The 23,675-nt window shown below is 38.9% G+C and overlaps 1 protein-coding gene across 1 annotated transcript in view; it reads left to right on the top strand.

Annotated features, from left to right (window-relative positions):
• MYCBP2 (MYC binding protein 2, E3 ubiquitin protein ligase) overlaps positions 1-23,675 on the top strand; it is a 282,082-nt gene that overhangs the window by 54,503 nt on the left and 203,904 nt on the right. Inside the window, exons 9-17 of the mRNA XM_025215130.1 lie at positions 715-788; positions 4,847-4,985; positions 5,512-5,588; positions 7,516-7,720; positions 10,299-10,463; positions 12,097-12,255; positions 13,405-13,609; positions 15,696-15,841; positions 17,092-17,193. Of these exons, the coding sequence (XP_025070915.1) occupies positions 715-788; positions 4,847-4,985; positions 5,512-5,588; positions 7,516-7,720; positions 10,299-10,463; positions 12,097-12,255; positions 13,405-13,609; positions 15,696-15,841; positions 17,092-17,193 (1,272 nt within the window). The remainder of the gene's footprint in view (positions 1-714; positions 789-4,846; positions 4,986-5,511; positions 5,589-7,515; positions 7,721-10,298; positions 10,464-12,096; positions 12,256-13,404; positions 13,610-15,695; positions 15,842-17,091; positions 17,194-23,675) is intronic.

The raw sequence follows: 23,675 nt of genomic DNA on the forward strand, positions 1-23,675 counted from the left end.
TGCAACAGAAAAACCTCGGTGCAAGAGAGTTCCCGCCATTTGAATGCAAATTTGTGTTCCGCTATTGGCCAGTTCTAAATTATTCCTACGTGGCGGCTAGTAATTGGCTTGCTAGCCGTTTAAAATTTTGTGCGACTTCCGCCCAAGTCGGAGAACTTTGAGCACGCTGCAGAGTGCCTCTAAAGAGATCTGACTTGCGGCTGAGCTGATCGATAGACTGATCACCTATCGATTCTTCTCCCCGTTGCCGAGCGCAATCCTTGACGTACCCTTTCCCTGCTGGCTTAATTTGTGGACGGATTAGCTGGCCTGAGCCTTGCCAGCTGGAGCAACTCACATAGTTGTTCAAGCGACCGGACCACCTGTGTCGCGACTACAAGCGGCGTAAGTAAAGTTTTTGCAACCAATAAGCTGTGTCTGCCTTTCCATTCACCAGCCTGCCCAAACAAACGAGTGATATTTGAATCATCTTGAGTCGGCTCCGGCCGTCCGAGACAAAAAGGTGGCTTAAAGAGGGAGATCCTAGTGTAATTAGCATGGCAACATTTTAATTTATATACTATAGGTGGCTGTTATTTTTTTAAGTTAATTCTTTGGGCACCTCTCTAGAACTTGTATTAATACTGCTTTACTTTGTGTAAAGGACAGAGAAGAACTCTTTAAGGTGAATTAATGTCAGATGCTTTTTTTTTTTTTTTTTTCCTGCTCATACAGATTGCCACACTGAAGGTCAGAACATCCTTTTCACAGATGGGGAGTATATTAATCAGATAGCAGCTTCTAGAGATGTAAGTATTCCTTGCAAGATGTAGACGCTTTTTCTCAACCAATTAAAATACAATCACTGAACCTGCTGGTTGTCTTCTAGATAAAATTATAGACTCTTTTTACCAAATGCAAATAAAAAAAGAAATGCATGACTAGAGAAAATGAAAAACTGTCAGGTAGCTGAACACTTCTTGGTTTTTTGTATTATTCCATCTGGAGTTGTGCCGCAGTGTCCTTTTCAGCCATTTATTTTAAGATTGCTTTGGAAGCTCTGCTTTTGGAAAAGAGAACTTGTGAGCTGAGTGGCACATTTTAAATGTAGCAGGCTTAACATGCTTTAGGTCATGCTACCTATGGGAAAAAATTTTGAGGTAATGAGTTGAGGCTTTCTAGTCAAACATGCTTTATTTTAAAAGAACATTAAAGCTGGTACAGTAGATCTAAAAATGGAACCTATATTTATAATGGTGCCTATCAGAACATCTTCATTTTGTGTTCCTTTGCATGTATGTCATTTATGGTTTGTCTGAGTTTCAGATACGGTAGTAAAAAGATGTTTACTTTGGACACCAGCATGATAGTCTCATTTCCTGTCATTGAAGGAATGCTAGGTAATGGTCACCTATGTTGGATTGTTGGATTGCCTTTGATTTGTATTGTTAGAGAGGGTAAACCAAAAAATCATGACTGCTTTCTCACCTTGTAGTAAAACATTTCCTATCTGTAAAATGCTGCTTTTCTTTGAAAAAAGGTTGAGGCTTAAATAATCAGTGCATAAAATGCTGGAAAACTTTTTAGCTAGCAAATACTACGTATGCAGTAGTAATTTTAGGACTACCAATCTTGATTATGCCCCTTTTTAATAATATTTTATCTACCCACTGGATTTTCTATCCGGTTTGTTCATTAAGAGGGTCTTCTTGCACTTTTATATTACCTATGTTTATGTACTATTTCCTCCACAGTCTTGGCATTCTGTATTTTAGTTTGCGTATTAGATGGATTTAATTATAATGGAAATTGAATTTAATTTCAATATAAATATATTTTAATTTAATCTAACTTTAATTTTTGATGTTTTTCAATATAGGAACAGAGTACTATATTCAGTTGCATATCATATACCTTTCCCCCAAAAGTTAGCTGTCCCAAATTGGGTGCGTGTTAAGAAAGCTGATTTCTATGCTGGAATAGAGGCATAGGGATGTTGGAATGGCTGCAGGGCTGTGCTCTCTTTCTAGAGTGCATGCAGGAAGGGCAGAATGTAGTTCTCAGCATCATTCACCCTCTCCTTGCAGTTGTAAAGCTCAAAAGTTTGACCCTGTCACAGTTGCTGCTGAACTGGCAGCTCTATTCCTCCTGCATGTGCCTGAAAGCATTCGGCCATCATGATGAGCCCATGCTGTGGCTGGGAAGACTCTGGAAACATTTTTCTTATTCTGCCTTCCCAAAACTAAATGTACATCTTATTTTGGGGGGCAGGGTAAGGGGTGGTAGGCAAGAAAATATGTAACGGGGGAAAATTTGCAGAGTTTTTTTGTGGGGGGGCAGGGGTTCTGTTTCAAATCTGTTTTGCACCTTTATATGATGTCTCATTGATTTGCTTGGGCTTTTAGCTGCAGAAATATTTTGTTAGTAGCACTTTGGTAAACAGTTCGTGTCATATTTAAACTTTTTCCCCAAAAGGCCATAGAGCATATTCTTAACAATAAAACTCATTCACTGTTTCACTTGATCAGTATTTTGAAACAGTTTGATTATCATGTTTTTCTAAAACATTGTTGGCTTCTTAAAACAGAAACAAACAAAACCCTAGCTTTCTATTTCTAGTAGCAGCAACAGTAATGGTTTGAAATTTACAATGTGCAAATTGACTCTCTTTAAGTGCCATTATTATTTTTTTTTTACTGGATACTGGAGCAAGACAGCTGGTTGAACATTTACACACTTTAATACCATATTTTTTTAATATGTGATATTACTTAGTCACTCTTCTCTTTGAAGGGTCATTGCTTATTCTTTATATAAACTTTTTCTTTAAAGAAATGTGTGGTAGTAGTAGAATAGTTATAGATGTGTCATACATTTAGATCAGGGGTGGGCAATTATTTGGGCTGGAGGGTCACCTAGGGAGTCCTGGTGAGGTGGTGTGGGCTGGGTCAGCATGCTCCTTCTCTGCCCACAGCAGCTCACCAGAAGTTGCTAAGTGGCTCTGCCCCAAGGCCCAGACCTGCGTTGTCATTGCCTGGCAATCCTGGGGGCTCCATGGAGACCAGCCCAGGACCTGCACAGGCAGAGCGTGCTTGGCCAGATGGGTGGGATGGGATTGCAGATGTGTAGGCAATGGTGTTCAAGAGTGTGGGAGCAGGCTGGGGCTGGTGCTGGGATTGGGATTGCGGGGCAGTGACAGTGCGGGACCAGGGGCAGAGCCACAATCCATTCTCTGCACACCCCTGTCCATGGAACTGGTGCTCATCACAGGGATGTGCAGACAGTGAGTTGCCGTTTTTGCCCTGGGTCCCAGCCTGTGCTGTCACCGCCACACAATCCCGATGTCGGCCCCAGCCCTGACTTCTTGTCCCACTCCTAAATACTGCTCTTTGCCCACCCGCAGCCCCATCCCATCTGCCTGGCTGCATGCCCTGCCCACGTGGGTCCCAGGCTGGTCTCCAGGAAGATCCTGCCCTCCTGCTCTGTCTGGCACCCTAGCAGTGGGGCAGGGTGGATGGGTCAAGGTGCATGGGCAGTGGGGCAGCAGGGTCCAGTAGCAATGGAGACTGGTAGTGGTAGCTGGAAGGAGCCACCACTCCAGGGTCTGCTGGGAAGTGAGTCTGACCGCTGCGCTGCTCCAGCCCCACTGGTGCCCAGGGGCAGTGAAACTGGCCACATGCGCCACAGCCTGGGCTGGGTGGGGTCTAGAGACCCAGCGCATGCTGGACAAAATCCCTTAATGGATCAGATCTGGCCTGCGGGGGACACATTTTGCCCACCCCTGATCTAGATACATGAGCTTGAAACTTAAGGCTTGTGCTGATTCCTGCCACTAGTTGACCAATATATAAATACCTCGTCCTTTCAGCTAGGAAGCTCTAATGCTTTCAGATGCAGTGCTAGCCATATTACTCTGTTGGGTGCTCTTGGCTGTCAGAACTGGTAAGGATGGATCTTACCCATTTGGTGAATTATGCCCTTAAGAAGATGCTGTTCATTTTTAGAAGACCCTAATTCTTAAGATTATAACATTAACAAAATGCACTATTTAGGTTGGTATACTAGGCTTGATTTATTTGCATGTGTGGGGAGAGACTGGAGCCCGGTTAAGGTAATATATGTACTAAAAGAATACATGTGCACAAAAGGTACTTTTTTGTAATTTTGTCATAAGTAAAACAGTCTCTGTTTTACACAGAAGTGTTTTGCATGTTACCTGATCTTGTTAAATTATTTTTAGAGCTAGCAAGAAAAGTACTCGACTGTTCATTCTTAATTATCTAAAACACTTAAATAGATTTATAGTTTTACTTATGAATAGAACAAGAAAATATTCCTTTAGAACCTTGAACCGTGTATTAAAATGTTCTGGTGAACTTGCTGAGACTAAAAATTGGTTAGTGTCATTCCTGACTAATCAAATTGCATGTGAAATATTTATTCTTTTTAAAGATTACAAGTAAACATAAAACTAAAATAATTAATTACTAAAAGAAAACATACAGGTTTTATGAGCTTCAGTAATTTGCATGTTTGGGTTTGTTTTTTAAATATCATGGAATTGGAAGAAGGTAAGTATTTAAAATAGTTGAAAAAGATCAGGAAGGCCAGACCTTACAGACTTCAAAATATTTCAGTGTTTAGACCTTTTCATTTGAAAAATCTCTGTGTTGAATCTTTCTTGTTTTATTCTTTGTTTTTTCCACAAAACTGTTAGTTCTCCATTAGTTCATTGTTCTCCATTTACTGTGTCTTGTTAATATATTATCTAGTAATGTGAAGGATGAAATTAAACCAGATGCTTGTAAACCATGAAAAAAAATTACAATATGTTCAGTGGTATAAGTGAATATGTTATTTCTTACAGGATGGCTTTGTAGTTAGAATATTTGCAACAAGTACTGAGCCAGTACTGCAACAAGAACTGCAGCTCAAACTTGCCAGAAAGTGCTTACATGCCTGTGGTATCTCTTTATTTGATCTCGAGAAAGATTTGCACATTATCAGTAAGGATTCATTTTTGTCTTCTATTTTTGAATTATTGCATGTATACTGATATGATGACAGATATGGGCTTCCAAAGTTGTTAAACCATACCATATTGCCTTGGAAAAATCAGTTTACCTTTTTCTTAAAGAAAAAATGAAAATAACTGTTCATGCCTAAATTTGAATTTCCATTCAAGCAAAACTGTCTTTCTAGTATACAGAGACTTTTCTCTTGTGTAGAGTATTTCAGCATAATTAAAATACATGTGTACATTTTTGATGGTTCCCACATAATATATGTTTTGTTTCATTAGATTGTTTCCTGTACAATTTGAGACTTAATGTTAATTAATGTTAATCTGAACTTTATATTATTTGGATTACTTCATTTGGAAGTTTTTTTCATGGTGCTGTAATACTTTTGTCACTGAAATCGGTGGCAAAATCTGCTTTAACTTAAGCAATGTCGAATCATGTCTAAAGTTACCTTTGAAGCCATCTGTAATAGAAATTGCTGAGCTAATTGGACTCTTTGTACTCTTAGGTACAGGGTTTGATGAGGAGTCAGCTGTTCTGGGTGCAGGAAGAGAATTTGCACTAATGAAAACTGCTAGTGGAAAGGTATTGAAAGTGTTTCATCATAGGCGTTCATTGTACAAATGTACTACATAATCTTTCGGAAGTCTGCTTTGATGAATCTTTGAAGAAAAAAAGTGCTATTGCATGCCTTGTTCATAGGTGCTACATAGCACTGCCATTTTGTAGCCTGGTGTTCATGGCAGAAATATCCTCTTTCACCTTTTTGTTTTACTCTTTATCTTCAAGTCCCTTATTTTCCACAACCTGGTAGAAGGCTGCTTGTTTCCTACTAGTCTTTGCAGTGCCTTTTTCCAAATTACCAGGCTTTTGCAGCTGCCCCTGTTGCCAGATACTGACCTTCGACTCCTTGAAGTGTTTATATACTGCCTTGGAGATTGGATGTGCCAAACAAGTGCAACATTTGTCAGTCATTCAAGTTCAGAATTCAGGGAAGAGCCTGAGTTATAGCTAGCTACATATGGCTTGTTTATTGGATAGGTCCCTTGGTTCATCCTCAGACCCTGATACCAACTCACCGGGCCAATACTGCTTCTTTCCAGTAACCATCATAATTGCCAGTGACACAGTACTTAGCATTTACTGTATTTTCTTGCATATACCATGCCCTAGAATATAATACACCCCCTGTTTTTGAAAGGCAGTATGAAGAAAACATTCTTACCTTTTAGTATGGTTAACTGAGTATCAGCAGCTAGGGAGCTGAGCTTGTTGCCAGTCCCACTGGCTGAATGGGGTCTGTGGACTGACCTTGCATGCTGCGATGACATGCCCCTGACACATGGCATCTATCTGGCTGAGGTCCAGAAATTTAGTGGTGAGGGAGTAGGGGCAGTGCTAGTTGCATGGATCTGTATATTGAGACACATGGGGATCAGTATTTCTCATCATATCCATATGATGCACAGTTCAATTTCCCCTTAGCTTGTTTTGGGAGAAAAGTTGCATGCTTAACATGAGAAGATACAGTATTCACCCTTCCAGATTGTCATCAAGGACATGGTACAGATCTAATCATAAATTCAGTTCTTGCCTGATGTCCTTACACAGAGTGCTTCCCCATCTGTTGGGGCCACTTCTGTGGAGCCATGTTCATACCCTCCAAAAGAGCAGGAATATTGAATGGACAAGCTCCTAGACCTCCTGATTTGCATAAGGATCTCCAGGAGGCTGATGGAACACAGGAGCTAGACTTTGCTCTGTCATATCCCAACTTTTAAATGTCTATACCAATAGGTTATACACGGACTCCTGTAAAGTGGAGCCAATCAGTCTAATCAGTCGTTGGATACTTAGTTCTGGCATGAGAAATCAAGGTCTTATCTGGCATTACATTTATCCTAAAGAAGTCTTGTAAATAAAGAAGGTAACTACAGTGTAATGAAAAGGAAAGATATAAAATGCATTTTTCATATTGGATAACACGTAGAGAGATTTCTTTAAAATATCAAGTTTGTACTAACACACGTCTGTTAAATTTAACATGTATATTGTATCAGATCATGCCACTAAATACTTTAAATACAGTTTAACTTTTCTGACCTGTTGATTAACTGGATCAATTAAAGAATGTGCTATGTTTTATTTTTTATTTCCTTAGACTTTTTTTGCTTTGGGTTAGCGAGTAGCTTGTTCTTTACATGAATTTTGCTGCGTTAACTGTTACATTTTTGAGCAAAAACCAAAGAAGCTATGACACAGTATCTTTGAATAAATGCATGTCTATGTTGTTATCAGTTTAGCTTGCAACATCTGTAATTGAAAACAAAAGTGAATTTTGTTATTTACAGTTGCTTTTAACTACCCCAATGGGTTAAATGGGGGGAAGGGGAGTGAATCATTTTTTGTCTTGTATCTATAATAATAATAAAGCAAGATTCAATTTCTGCTTTATTTTAAGTATTCTGGCATGATTGAAGAACAGTACAACTTTTTCCCCCCTTTCTTTCAGATTTATTATACTGGCAAATATCAGAGCCTTGGAATCAAGCAAGGTGGTCCTTCAGCTGGAAAATGGGTTGAACTGCCAATCACAAAATCTCCAAAGATTGTTCAGTTCTCAGTTGGACATGATGGTTCACATGCCTTACTTGTTGCAGAAGATGGAAGCATATTCTTTACGGGTTCTGCTAGTAAAGGAGAGGATGGTGAATCAAGTAGGTTTTATTATGCTGTGATCAATTGGTTAGTGTATGAACAGAAAAAAATATTCTGAAAGTCTCTATGGTATATCTTTACAATGCTTGAGCATGTTAGTTGCATGCTTTCTGCACATTGTCAGGGAGTAAACAAGTTTGTGTGTGAAAATAGCCACAAATCTTATCTCTGAGCAAAAATGATAATGTTACAAGAAAGCTCTCCCAGTATTAAAAGACAAGAAAACAGAATGAACCCAAAATATTTTTCCTTTTTATAAAGGAAATCAGAAAGGAGCCCCAAAATCTACTGTTTTCTGTAACCTCTTTGTAACTGTCAGCTTGTAGTAGGAAATTTTAGAGAAACCTGTGAATAAGCCACAATTGCAGCTTTTATGAACCATGTTCTTTAAAAAAAAAAGAGAGAGAGAGAGAAAAAATAAAACAACAAAAAACCCCCTTCAACGCTTTCATAGCACAAATTTCTTTTTTTTCCCCTTCACACACGCATCATTTTATGAGGTTCACTTTTGGTAAGAGACAAGGATTTAAATTTTCATTTTCATTTTCATTTCACTTTTTTTAAAGACAAGCTAAAAGGTGAAAGATGCATAACTGATATAATGGTGGGGATTTATTAGGAAAAGAGGTGGATGTAAGGCACTCTTTATGGAGGTGACAAAATTATCCAAAAACTATGAGATGGTACTATGAGATGGTGCCAGTGCTCCTGCTATGACTTAAACCTGGACGTTTGTGGCTAGAGGGTCTTGCCTCTGTTCGTCAGGAAAAAATTCTTACCCCTTGATGAGATTTGTATTGACTGTGGGAGTTTTTGCTTCCTCTCTAGTAGTGAGTATGGTTCTGTTCCTGGGATCTCTTGAACAACCTCTACAGCAGCAGGACATGGATTGCTGTCTTCCCCCTGATTTAGTTGTCAGGTTAGGGTCTTGTGCTGTGTTAGAAAACTATACAATCAACCCTAAGAGGTTAGACAATGGATTTTATATAAGATGGTTTGGATAGGAATGATCCTGCCTTAGGCAGGCAGTTGGATTAAATGACCTCTGGAGAGACTTTCCAGCCCTACTTGTCTATGATTCTCTGAAAATTAGACAATTTAAATAACATTTTAGTTGTAACTTTTATCTCCTTAAATGCTAATGTGCTGAGAGGAAGCTTTTAAAATGGGTAGATGCATGTTTATGATGATAAAGCACTGGAACAGGTTACCGAGGGAGGTGGTGGAAGCTCCATCCTTAGAGGTTTTTAAAACCTGGCTAGACAAAGCTTTGGCTGGGATGATCTAGTTGTGGATGGCCCTGCTCTGAGCAGGGTCTTGGACTAAATGACCTCCTGAGGTCCCTTCCAGCCCTAACTTTCAGTGATTCAGAATTGAATGGTAACTTCTAGAACTTTTTGAAGTAAGACAAAAATGCATGCCACTGGGCACATCTACACGTGCATATTAATGCAGAGCAATAAACTCCAGTGCATATTGTGCTGGAGTTTATTGCCCCTGGGTGTCATGTTTATACATGCACCCCAGGACTGCTGACCAATTTGAGCTGGGTCAGAGCAGCCTTGGCTGGCAGGGGTACTGTTCCAGTCTGTCTCAACGTACTGAGGAGGGGCTGGCTAGGTCGCGAGGGTGCTCCAGTGCAAGACTAGATGCCAGGTAGCCCTTGCCTTCTTCCTCAACCAGCCCAGATGAAAAAACTTCACAGAAGGATATTACTTGTATTTATAAGTACTAACCTGCTGTGGAATATATTAGTTTTCTGTGGACTAATAGGGCTGCACGTGTGCACATGCAGACATTTACTGCAGAGCTAATTAGGCAACTTGCAGTAAATGTTTCATTAGACAATTTAAATAACATTTTAGTTGTAACTTTTATCTCCTTAAATGCTAACGTGCTGAGAGGAAGCTTTTAAAATGAGTAGATGCACGTTTATGATTATAAAGACCTGGAACAGGTTACCGAGAGAGGTAATGTTAAGCCACTTGGTTTTCATTTTCTGTTTAAAAAAAAAAAAAAAATGTTAATATTCTATCAGATGCATGGATAAATCATTACCAGCTACAGGGGATACTAGTTTGTCACTGCAACAATGTTATTGGTATATAAATAGGAACATTCTCAGGCCTTTAATCTGTTGGATCATGCAAAAATTTAGCAATTCCTTATAAATCTGAAATCTTAACGTACAGCAAACATCCTGTCTCTATAAACGTAATGTGTTTTTGCTTATTAGACTTCACTTTCAGTCAAAAAAATTACTTAAGTGTTGCTTTGTAAGGTGTATTAATCAAATTAATTGAGTATAAAAGATGCATCTAAACAAGTCTTGTAGAATTATGAAAGAATAGTTTATCCACAAATGATGATGGAAGAGTTTTAATAGTATTTTACAAAACAAAGAATATAAATTTAACTGCAGTAAGGGAATAATCAGGTAACTTTTTCACAGGGTAATGTAATAACATTTTGAAGTTATCGTTGACAAAGATCTTATTCTTCTGCTCATGCCTTTTCTTTTCTTTTTTTGATGTAGCATGTTTTTAAAAAAATCCTTTGATTTTTATTTTTATAAAGCGAAAAGCAGACGGCAATCAAAACCCTATAAGCCTAAAAAAATTATTAAAATGGAAGGGAAGATTGTGGTATCTACAGCGTGCAATAATGGAAGTAGTTCTGTCATTTCAAAAGATGGAGAACTCTACATGTTTGGAAAAGATGCCATTTACTCTGATAGCACAAGTAAGTTGATATTTGAGAAATTACTTCAAGGCAAATAGTGCTTGACAATTGTAGATCCCAGCTGGGTGACCACACTGGGGCCAGTTCAAGATGCTGGTGCAATTCTGTGGCAGGGGCAATCAACTGATTATTGGTTCCAGGCCCAGGACTACATGGGGGCTGGTTCAAGACTGGTACAGTCCCAGCTCCGAGGACTGTGTTGGAGCCAGTTTTGAGACTCCTTTGTGGCCCCAGGGACTGCACTGAAGCTGCTTCTAGTGTCCAATGTGACTCCAAGGCTGGAACCACAATCAGCTGACTGTTGGTCCCAGCCCTCAGAATGCACCAAAGTGGGGTTGGTTCAGGGCTGTTTGTCAGTCCCAGCCCCAGGGCCACACCGGAGTCTTGAGCCAGGTTTGGTGACCTGCTACACATTCATAGTTTCATACTTTTATTCAGTTTAAGGTACAATGGAAACCAGCCACAAAAACATTAGAGTTCTTTTGTGGAATATTTTTGTGGCTGGCTTCACGTTTTGCCACACCATAATGCCTCAAATGTGGGCCAGTTTACTGTTTATGGTGTGGTTAACAAGTTAATTGTCTTATTGCTAATGTCTTCCAGTACTGTAGAGGACATACAGTGACATTATTAAGTAAAACAAAAGGAAACCTTTTTACACTGCATGTATTTAACATGTGGAACTCAATATATCGTTGTAGTATCTACCTTAAGATATTATGGACGGTGAGTTCAAAACAAGATTGGACAAATAAATGTGGAATGGCTCCATCTATCATGATTATAATGTTAAACATGATAATTAAGGTTGCAGCCTACAAATTAGGACTTCTTAGGCCTCTGAATGCTGGAAACTATAACATGCACACACTTTGCCTTAGTATCCACTTTGTGTCACTGTAAGATACAGGATACTGGGCTTGATTGATCTTTCATATAACCCAGTCTGGCATTTGTTGTATTCAAGAACTAAAACTCCCACTGAAATTAACAGCAGACAGATATTAAACAAACAAGGCAAAGTACCTTTTTTTTTTATACATTGTGTAATTAACTCGATATCATTGCCACTGGAGGTTTAAAGGAAAATACTAGAACCATGTTCAGAAAAGGAATTGAACAAATTGATAGAGGACAAGTCTACACTATTAAATGAACATTAGGGGATATATCCCCTGACATCCCTAAATCCATGGTGGTTGATGCCATGGAGGGTCTGATGGGATGGATTACACTAGACATACTCTGTACACATATTTAAGTATTTATTACTACCCCATTGGAGACCGGATACTGGGTTAGATGGATTATAAGTCCAGTCAAGCATAGCACTTCCTAAGTTTTTTATATAGAGAGATATTTGTTCAGTATCCAAAACAATTTAAATAAATTATTAAATAAATTTTTGCTCCAAATGGATAATGATTCTGGTAGAAATCCCTTTATAAAAATTATAGAGTTTTTGTTCATTTGTTTGTTTGTTTTTTGGGCAGGTAAGTTGTATTATTCAAATGCCAATCTTTCTATCATTCTCTTCTTGCATTTAAAAATTAAATATTTCTGATACTCATAAGCATCTTGTTTGGAGGAAGAAATGCAGTTCATCATCCAGGTGTTGTTTTGTATCTCATAGGTTTAGTAACAGATTTGAAAGGCCATTTAGTGACTCAGGTAGCCATGGGCAAAGCTCATACATGTGTGTTAATGAAGAATGGAGAGGTTTGGACGTTTGGAGTGAATAATAAAGGACAGTGTGGACGAGACACAGGCTCCATGAGCCAGGGAGGAAAAGGTGAGCTACTTTTGTCTAGAAGTACGAAGTATAAAAACAAATTTTTCATTAATGTATTATTAGCAATGCCTTTCCAGGTTCTGAATTGTTCATAAGCTTAGACAAGACTAGCACTTCAGCATTGTCTCTCCTTATATTGGAACAAAGTTGGCTAACTCTCAAATATATGTAGTACTGTATTCTTTTGTTAACCAATTCAGTAAATATTTAATTTTGCCTCCTTGGATTTGTTGAAAAGCATATGTCTATATAAAACAACTTTAGTGCTTTTCTTTTGGTGATAGAGAGAGGTTTTTTGCTTCTTATCTTGCTTCCTTCATTTCCCAGTTACAAGGAATATATTTACATTTTACAGTATTATAGAAATACAATTTGTAGAGGTTATGTGGCACTCTAAAAAAAATATTCCTGGCATTTAAAAAAAAATAAACGTGACCTGTTCCACATTGTCTCCTTTTTGTATTTATATTTGTAGTTCTTTTCTAACTCTACATCCCTGTACTTTCTACTTCAACTATTAAGCCTAAACTTGGCCCCCATCAGGTGTTTAAGAAAAATATAAATCTTAAATCTTTCTGAATCTTTCCTTCCTTTTCAGAAAGAATGCAAACATGCAGAATTCTTGCATGTTTACATCTTATTATTGCATCTTGTATGTTCACATCTTGTTATTCTTCAAAATGCCAATCTTTCTATTGGCCTTGCTGCCTCTTGTTGCTCCTGCTGCCAACTTCCAAGCAGCCAGGAGGAAGCGGTTTTGCTGATATGTGGAAGGTTGAACAGTTAAACCACTAAGAAGAGGGTAGATTGAGATGGAGGCTTGCAGAGGAAATGGGGGCTAGAACATGAGAAGGGGAAGGAAGATGCATGAGATGAGAGGTTGGAGAGGTGAGGCTGGTCCTAGAAGATGGGTGGTTTGGAATCTGGGATTGACAAGGAACCCAGGATTGACAAGGAACCCAGAAGAGAACAGTAGGACTGACTGAGTAAAGAGAAAATGGTACAGGTCTGGAGTTAGAAGTAAGAGGTGGAAATAAACAACTACTGAACTTCTTTATGGAATGAAGCAGTTTGTTTGGAAAAAAAAATAGTAAGTGTTGATGACATTTAAACTGCTGTGTTGAAGAGTTGCAATATCTTTATAAGTAGGTTTTGGAGTTGAGAACATGGCAACAGCAATGGATGAAGATCTAGAAGAAGAACTGGATGAAAAAGATGAGAAGTCTATGATGTGTCCCCCAGGCATGCATAAATGGAAGCTGGAACAGTGCATGGTGTGCACTGTGTGTGGGGACTGCACAGGCTATGGAGCCAGCTGTGTTAGTAGTGGGCGTCCAGACAGGGTACCTGGCGGGTAAGCTAATAAGTTCATGCAGAATCTTTCACACAGTATGCTGAACAAGTAAAACATGAATTAGATGTAGTCAAAGTAGGTTGTAGGAAGTAGGGGGTGGAAGGGACTTGATCATCTATTTCGGTTCCCTGCTTAAGGGAGTATCAAATGGGCGTGTCTACACATGACACTACGTCACTATAGCGATGCGCTATGGCAGTGTAGTGTCCATGAGTGTCTACAGGTGACCAGCAGTTACTTTGCCATAGCAACTTGCTCCCCTGTTACAGTATGGGCCGTTACTGCGCTGTTCTTTAGTACTTCCAAAAGAAAGTACTGAAGCATAGCACAGTAACAAGGTCACCATAAGGCAATGGGTAGATGCGCCCAATTTGTCTAAACCAAAGATTCTTAACTAGGTGTCATAGTACCGAGAGGTGCTGAATTATTCTTTTAAGGGTGTTGCGGACTGCCATGCAGTTTTTATGCTGTAGGTACAAACATAAATCTACAAGATTAAGCCAGAGAGCTCAAATAGGTATTCCAAGTGTCAAAAACATTTTGATCTGCTGTGCCCTTTGAGTATTTTTTTCAGCAAAATGGCTGCTCTATTGTTTTTCCGTAGTCAGAAAAAAAAAAGTAAAAACTAAGAGTTGGCGTTTTTGGAGTGGTGACCCGAGTCTAACGAGGTTGAGAACCACTGCTTAAAACATCCTAGGCAAATGTTTGTCTTACCTGAACTAGAAGTTCTGGAAATTTCTCAATTTCTAAGTGATCTATTTGATGGCTTAACTGACCTCATAAATTTTTATTTTAATAATAAATAACACTATCTAAAGGACATGTTGCTCTGAAGTTTTAAAATGAACACTTGTATGTCTTTATGCTGTTTTATAAACAAATTTGTAATCTTTTATTTTTTTGTAATATGTCGACAAAAACATAAAAGAAAGTATTGTTGAATGCAATCAGAATGTAATTTGGTCTTCCTTTTGACCTCGTTATATATTGAGTGCTTCAATTTAAATTGTGGGACTCCTGTCTTTAGGACTAATTTTTCTTTCTCCTGGAAGATGGAGAATAGGTTTAGGTTAGAAATCAGAAGGCAATATTTTACGGTTAGGGTGGCCAAAATCTGGAACCAACTTCCCAGGGAAGTGGTCCTCGCCCCTACCTTGGGCAAATTCAAGAGGAGGTTGGACGATCACCTGTCTAGGGTCTTGTGAACCCAGCATTCATTCCTGCCTGTGGCAGGGGGTCAGGCTAGATGATATGTTCAGGTCCGTCCTGACCCTAGCTACTATGAAGAGAAAAAGAATGATAGTGGCTAATGCAGGGGTTGGCAACCTCTGACCTGCAGGCCAGATTTGGCCCATGAATAGACTGAACCTAGCCTGTGAGGGTCTGATCTGGCCTATATTTTAACAACAGCTGGCCAATTATCTGTTTCTACTTGCACGTTAACAGCAGCGTGCCAATCTTGGCCGCTGCTTCAGTTGTCCACACCTTTTTGTCAAGGGATGTTCTCATTCTGTCATCCTCCCCATGCCCACAGCCTCTGCTTATTGTTGCTGCTGCTCCAAGCTATTGCTTGCCATGTTTTTCCATGGTAATGATCAGCACAGGCTGCAGCTGGGAGAAAAGAGCCGTTCACAGGGAGTGGTCCTGGGGACCAGGTTACAAAGGGTGGGACTGCCCTAAGTCAAGGCAGCCAGCCTCTGAACTAATGCTTCCTTGTTACTTTGGGTTGGTCCATAGGGGAACTGAATAATAAAGTGCTACTTTTATGCATCTCCACTGTTGCCTTTTCCTCTCTTGCCAGGCTTGTGTTAAACTCCTTCCTCTGTTCCTGGTTTTACATAAAATGGAATGTTGGGAATGCCAACCTGGCTTTGTATGTCTAGTATAGTTAACATACTTATCTCTGTGGAGGTGGGATGCTAGCATATAAATCTACTTCTTCCTTTCGTGTGTCTCAGGAGAAACTACAGGGTTACAATTTATTTCTGTTAGATCTGTAGGCATTATGTGTTCCCAGTTAGTTTTATGTAATATATAGTGTGTTGCAGCAAACCATTGATAAATAACATTTCTTTATTTTCTGTAGTATCTGTGGCTGTGGCTCAGGTGAGTCTGGCTGTGCTGTATGTGGTTGTTGCAAAGCCTGTGCTAGAGAACTGGATGGTCAAGAAGCCCGACAAAGAGGGATCCTTGATGCTGTCAAAGATATGATACCTTTAGATCTCCTGCTGGGTAAGCGAACTAAACAATATAGTTTTACCATTTCAAGCTTTTAGCAAGATATTTATAATTTTAATCGCACAGTATAACTGTCTGCCCTCTAAAATTAATTTTTGAGCTTTCTTTGATTTAATATCCACGTATGGTATTATAACTTTCAGCAAATTGCAGGTTAGTCTCGAAATGGGCACAATATTATATGGCTTGATGTTTCTGTCTGCATTTTGATTTTCTGGTGGTACGTAATAGTTTTTGTATATTGGTTTAATTGAGTATCATCTTTTCATTGCAGTGACTATTTGCAGTTATGGTCTTTCCTTATTAGTTCAGTACAGTAGTTCTTAAAATATTGCTTAGCAGATTTTTTCCACAGTAATATAGTAAAATGAACGGTCAGATTGACAATGAACCTAGTATACTACATTTGTCTACTTGCATGACAGCACTGTTTTGACAAGATAACACTTCTGGTCTAAAAGCTATTCTTGTCTCCTTGTTAGCTCTGGAAGGGAGGATTACCTTAATGCTGTTGCTGAAGATTGATACATCAGATTTTTTTTTAATGTGGGATTGGTGTCCATATTGAACAATTTTTCTATAAGTATTTTTGGAAAAAATTGGAACTTCTGAAAATGTGAAAGCTGTTAACATCAGTGGAAGAAACAGACTTGCATACGACTAGATTAGTATTTTTATAGCTGTATTTATAAGATGAATTGAAAGAGCAGCAAACTATGAAATAAAACCCATATATGAAACTTGCCACTGTTACATGTTAAAATGTCTGATTCTTAAAACTGCATTATTTTATTGTACATAGTTTGGTCTGCAGAAACTATCAGCAGTTAAATCTGCTGCCACATGCAGTCCTAAAAGAGTTTATTTAAATAGATTAATGTAGTTTTAAACAGAATTAAACCAAGTGATAAGCTTTCTGGTGTTTATAATTTCTGAAATTTGGGGGTAAAAAAATCAGGCAAGATAGCTGTAGCTAATTAAAAATATTCATATACTTGATAGATGGGAGGTGCAGAAAACTAGTAAATAATTGTAAAATTGATAGGTTTATAAGATTCAGAACATTAATGCAAAATTAAGGCTGTAGTCCACTCTGAAACAATTGTAGTCTCATTTTCTTATTTCTTAAACCTCTAAGCATTTGTCGTCCATAGCTTTGATTTTCTTCTGTTTTAATAGGTTTTGTCACAATCATATTTTTTTTTAAATATAGTAATTTTAATTTTGTCTTTGAATTCATTTAGCTGTTCCTGTTCCTGGGGTTAATATTGAAGAACACCTTCAGTTACGACAAGAGGAAAAGCGGCAACGAGTAAACAGAAGGCATAGATTGGAGGAAGGTAGAGGTAAGAGTCTTCGTTGTTCATTTGAAGCTTAAACAGAGAAGCACAACTTCTTTCTTTCTTAAATATTGACTAAGAACATAGAAGAGCTTTTCCACAATAAGCCACTGTGTTCCAATTTAAAAAAAAAAAAGACCAGAACTAAACTTGAGCTATGTTAGCTTTCATGTTACATCTGTTAAATCATACAAGATACATAGGCTTGGCAGGATTCAAGATTTTTTTTTTTTAATCAACAAACATTGATTTCACCTTGCACTCACCAATGGAAAAATACTTCCATTGGTAATCAAAATTTATAGAGGAGACTGTAACAGAACCCTTACCCCTGCTACTGGACAGCGGAGGAAGAGATGGAGGGACAGAAGGTGGAGGGGTGGAGCAGTAATTAGGTGCTTGTCCACAGTTCGGGGAAGTGGACTGGAGGGCAATAATAGGCTACTTAAACATCTAACTGAAGCCCAGAGAGGGGAGTGGGAAAGGGAAGAGTGTCCAGTGGCAACAGGGTCCTGCTCAGGCTGGGCCTGGACAGCTAAGCGTGGGGGCTGGAAATGGCCACCACCCCTCCCTGTGTTCCCAAAGCTCTGGGAGTGCCGCTGCCCTCCTTTTCTGGTTCATGCCCCCTGGCCTTTTTCCTGATGAATGAACAGAATGATTTAAAGCAGGTATGATTTAATGATTTATGGGTATTTACTTTTTATATTTTGCCGTTATTTTTCTAACAGTATACTGTCATTATTAAATTGTCTGCCCCCCACACTCCTAATTTTGTTCAATCTTGAAAGTTTAAATTGATTTAAAAATCAGAAAACACCCCATTTTTGCACAATCCTGAAAATTTAAGGAATAAAAATAAAACATACGTAAAAATAAACACCCTCAAAGTTGTATTAAAAAAAAAAAAAAAAAAAAAAAATTCTGCCAAGCCTAGATATAATAGTAAAATCGGTACATTGATCAAAATCTATTTACCAGAGAAAAATCTATCATAGAAGTTAGTGTTAAATAGCCCTTTTGTATATAGCATTTTCATCTTTTTTTTTTTCCTACTTGAAGTAGCTTAATTACCATAAAGAGAACAAGAATGACAGCAAGGTTGCCAAATATTACTGTTACATATCATTGTCTTTTTGTGACTCCTGGTACTAGGTTGGTATTCTACAAAGTACTCTGTTTTCCTTTTCCCAACCAAAAAAAATGTGATGCAGATTTTTAACAAATATATATTTCAAGACAGTACCCTATATGTTACCACCATTAAAAATTGCTATAATTGTATTTGTTTTGAAGACAAAACGTATACTGTCATATATGATTTGTGCAGAAAATGAGAGATTTAGTGAAAGTATATATTGGTTTCTGTTTCATGATAAATTTAGTATGTCGACATTTTTCCAGACTTCAAGCCATTGGGTATATGAAAGCATAGTTACTGTTCATATTTTGTATGTGTTAAGAAAATACCACATGCAGGAAAGGAAGTGAGTAAGGTTAGCAGGATCTTAAAACTTCTTGTTGTCTTAGCAGTTAAGAGACCAAATGTTGTAATTTTTCCTTGAGGCTATGTTCCCTGATATGTTTAGGTGATTCACAGGTTAATCACATTTTTCAATAGTATCCCGGCCACACATTCAAGTCAGTTTAAGGCATGATAATACAGTAAATGAATTGTATTTATTTTACATACAATGTGTAATGACTTTGACTCATTTGTAGCGCACCTTAAATCAAATGTATGGTCAAAATGTCAGGATCCAGCATGGGGCAGCCCCAGGGTCCAGGACAGCTGTCCTGTACCCTGTCAGACTGGGGGAAGAACCCCTGGACCTTTAAAAACCATGTGTGCTATGCAGCTAGGCAGCACGTAGAATTTTTACTTGTCCCCACCCATGCATAGAGACCACAGCCCAATCCCAGGGGCCTTATGTCTGGGTATGAGTAAAATCCCTAGGTACTGCTCAGCTGGGCAGAAGGTGTAGTTTTACAGGTACTGGCACCAGAGACCTGGGGATCTGGTTCTAACCACGTGATCCCTGGATCCCCAGGCCCAGGGACCTGTAAAAACTGTGTGTATGCTCCCCCTGCTGCACTTTTGACAGTCAGCTGATTTTTGGCTGGGGCTGGGGACCGGGCTTGGGCTGGTTCCAGATCAGTCCCTGGCCTCAGTTCACAATCAGCTGATTGTGACATCTTGGTTTCACCCTGCTGATGCAGGGGGAGCCTGGGATCATAATCCTGAGCTCCCCTGTACTAGCAAGTAAGGTATGATTGGCATCTAATCCCTGATTTGAAAATCGCCTGATCCAGAAAATTGTGTGGTATGACAGGAGACAGGGTGGTTGGGAGCTTGAATTGGATCCTTATCACACTTTTAAAATGAGTGTCTGCCTGGGACCTGTGTGAGGCTGACTTTGAGTTGGCGGCGGTGGGGTGGGAGGGGACCTTGTTCAAATTACTTCTTTATATTCCTGTAGGGAAGACACGCTACCTAGGTGCAGATCCAGGAGTGCAACCTTATCTAGCCATACCTGGCAAAACATTTTTGTGCTGCTTGGTGCCCCTTTCTGCAGTGTTCCTGAATGTCATTGGGATGTGGCTAAAAGAAGGGAGACTTATGCTTCAAGTGCCTTAAGTCCTTCCAACTGTGTGCAAGCAGTATAGAAAGTGCTCTAGACCCTTTGTGTGGATTATTTTTTCATAAAAGTGTTCAGCCAACTTTATTAGGGATAAAGGTTGTAGCCGTGTTGGTCTAAAAAGCAAAAGGAGTCAGTGTGGTAGAGGCGATATCTTAGACCAACTCGATAGTTGCAAAAAAAGTCTTTATTTGCAAGCTTTTGGGCTCATGCGCCCTTTCTCAGACAAAGGAGAATGCAAAGATTATAAAATTTCTCCCAGGTAGAAATGAAACTTCATATTCATAAGAGAGCCAGAGGGTGGTATAAGTTCTCCTGGCTGGAAAAGTTCATTTTATGCAGATTAGGCTTGGCTAAAAGTTGGAGCAGTCTATTTACCTCAAAGGTGTCTGATGGCAAGCAGGATGTTGAGTTATGCTTCTTTTTTGTGAAGGTGTTTTATATTTCACAGGGGGACTAGTGGTGGAAAGGTTCTCCTGCTGGGCAAGGAAGTTCTGTTGTGTTGAGGCCAACTTTATTTTTTCCAGCCAACTTTATTTAATATTTAGACATTTTTGTCAGTAAGTTCGGATTAAAGTATTAAATAGTGTAAACTTTGGGCTTCAGGTCGGTTATAGAAGAAACTTCAATGGTGGAACTGAAGAGGCAGAAATCAAGTTTTAAATGCTGTACTTCCTTTCTATCTTTTATCCCAGGATTTGTATACATATTCATTTTTTCCTGCCCCAGGAAGGAACATTCCTTGTCAAGATGTTGATTTTTAATGTATTCATTCTGAAAGTTTTAAAAAAAAAATATGCGCAGTTTACTGTAGACTCTGCAACCTCAAGAAGTGCTGGTAGGCAGCTTTCTCGATCTGCTTTAAGTGATGTAGAGAATCCACCTGGATCAACTTTGCCTGTGAATACACTTAAGCAGAAAGTGTAGTCATCAATTCTGTCATTCTCTTTGGCACTTTCTTTGAAAGTAAAGATAGTCAAGGGTTTCAAAAGTTTTAATCCAGGTTCTAAAGATAAAGAAACCTGTGCTTGATTGAAACTGGATTGGGTTAAAGGATTCTAGTCTCTCTCTTATTAGAGATGGTCAGAATGGTGAGGAGCTTTTCAGATCTGTTTTTTATACTACTAAACTTCCCCTTAAACGAGTAGCTCAGATCCATTACTTGGATAGAATGGTTTCTGTATTACTTGGAAGTCGTAAACAAGATGGATACAACCACTCTGCAGCTACTACAGCAAGCATTCTCCTTGCTTCAGCATCATAGTTCTCTTACATTTCTACCCCCCAAAATTGTCAAAATTTTCTTACCACATTGCTTTTTCTTGTGTCATTTCTTCAGGACTGTTTATCACCTTTGTGTACGAGATCAAGTCTGTGATCTGCAGTGGAATCAGAACAACTAATTCTTTTTTCATTCATCCATGTTTTAAAAGAAAATTTTCCAGATCTAACTCCGTCTCAAATAATCATTCTCCAGCTACTATCCTTTTTCACAGAAGACTTCAGATGTGATCTTTGACATCTCACTCATTCACTACAATTTAACTTCTAGTATTAAGTGACTCTTGCAAAAACTCAAAACACCAGCTTCAATTCAGTCAATATATAAGTGAGAGGATATTGTTAAGTCAGTTGCCCTAAGATGTTGGTTTTGAAGATATGGGTTGACCTGCAAAGCCCTATCATCTGGACCCTGGTGCTGTATGTGGGTCTCAGACTGGCCCACGGTGCTTGCTACATGCAGTGTGCAGGACTGGCTTGTGGCACATGCTGCATGCTGGATCCCTGCATGCTAAACCAGGGCTGATCCCAGATCAGGCCCACACACTGGCCCCATGCACTGTATCTAGTGCACAGGGCCTTTCTGGCACACAACCCAAACTAGCCCCACATGCTGTAGGGCTTGGCACATGCTATATGCAGTGGGGCTGATGTGTGCATTGCAAGCGGTATAGAGCGCCAGTTTGGGGCATATGTGGGGCCAGTCCCACATCCCTTCCCTGTCCCGTGGGGCCTGATGAGTTTGTCACCCCTGCCTTAAGATGGATTTTTATCATCCGTATGTACCCACCACAAAATATTCAATGGTAGCTAAAATCGGTGTTAAGATATTTAAGAGTGGACTAATGCACTCTGCCATTTGATAGTGGTAGAAAGAAAATGCACTTATTCAGAAGAAGGTTGTCCCCTCTCTTCTGCTCCCCAAATCAGTGCATAGGGCCCAAAAAGCGATATGAGAGGTACCAATGAAACTTCTACATGACAAGAAATAATTGTCCTGAAGAGTCTGCTGTTCCAGGTGTGTCCATGTTACATGTAGGATTTTGGAATATACATATGGTATTACAGGCTGGAAATTCAGTTCAAGTTGTGAGAGAGATGGAAAATTAAAACATTGACTACTGTGAATGCGTGAATGAATATAAGGTGCCAGGAGCAGTTTGTTCAGTTGTATCAAATTGAACAAATTTGTCCTGATTGTGAATGACATTGCTCAAAGAGCCATATTAAAGTTGTAAGCAAGACGGAACCGATTAATGGTGGAATAATACATATGAAATTCCAGACATGACACGGGAACATTACAGTCAGCCAGTGCAATGCCCCAGCAAATGAGTAGAATGCAAAAAACTTAAGACTTTTAAACTTTTATAACATAAAACAGGGTTTCGTTATCAGTCTTATAGAACAACATTCTCATTGTGATGGGTCATATGAAGGCAAAAGTAGGGCCAGCTAATCATGCACTTAAGCCATACTGTTGGCGCACACAGACTTGGTTCAATGACAAGGGACAATGACGTGTAGAATGTTGCCTATTAACTTAGCTTGATGCGACAAGGGTACATTTTTCCCAAAAAAGAGATTCACAAAACAACTTTGAGCATCACCAGATGGCATAACAAAGAGCTTGCTTTTGCTTCTGCAGGGAACTGCATTCATGCCTTTGGGATGTTTGGAAGGGGAAATGTGGGCAGTAGCCATCATCTCTACACTTCCACTAGGAGTATTAAACTACAGAATTTACCTGCCAAGAACACTAGCAAGGAAATTGGACTTGCATATTGATATGGCTGAGAATATATTGGGATTTTTCCCAGGTAGGAGTTTGCATTTTAAGACCACATTAGTTAGCATTGCCAGAGGGAAACTAGTGAAGCTGAAACATTTCATTGGTAATAGACAAGAGGAAGTTATTGAAATTGAAAGAAAAGTATAGAGAAAGGGTAAATGTTCATCAACAATTCTGCTATCATTGGCAGAATGATTTGGGAAAAGGTGGTGGCAACCAAAAAAAAAGGAAGTATGAGAATTCTGTGCCAAATTACAAAATGGATGGTAGACAGCTGGTCAAAATTAAACCAGTAAAAGACAAACATGGAAGAATCATCCTAACCATGTCTGAAGAACAAATGAAAACAGATAGAACATGTTTATTATATATTAATCAGGGCTCCAACTGACACTGACAGCATAGATATGACAGAAGAACTCTGTTCAATGTAAGGAAATTGGAAAACTTTACAGCCCTTTAATTTATTGACAGTTGCTTTAAGGTAGCAGATTAGGGTAAAATAACTGAAGATCTGCTCAAAGCAAGCGATGATCAAAACTCTAAAATATGACTCTTCAGCTGATTATGGAAAACAGTCCATCTTGATGCTCTTTTTTTCTGTTTAATCAGAAAATCATTGTTCATTTAAATTCCCTTTCTTAACTGACTTCAGATCATGCTGTCAGTCCCAACAACATTCTCTGTTATGGTTTTTCTGAATAGAATCTACAGTGTTTTCAACAGTTTCAAGAACAACAATTTGACTTCCATTCCACCTGGTTTTTTATTGCTCATAT

Source organism: Alligator sinensis, unplaced genomic scaffold, assembly GCF_000455745.1.
Source record: "Alligator sinensis unplaced genomic scaffold, ASM45574v1 scaffold1010_1, whole genome shotgun sequence".
NCBI lineage: Eukaryota > Metazoa > Chordata > Crocodylia > Alligatoridae > Alligator > Alligator sinensis.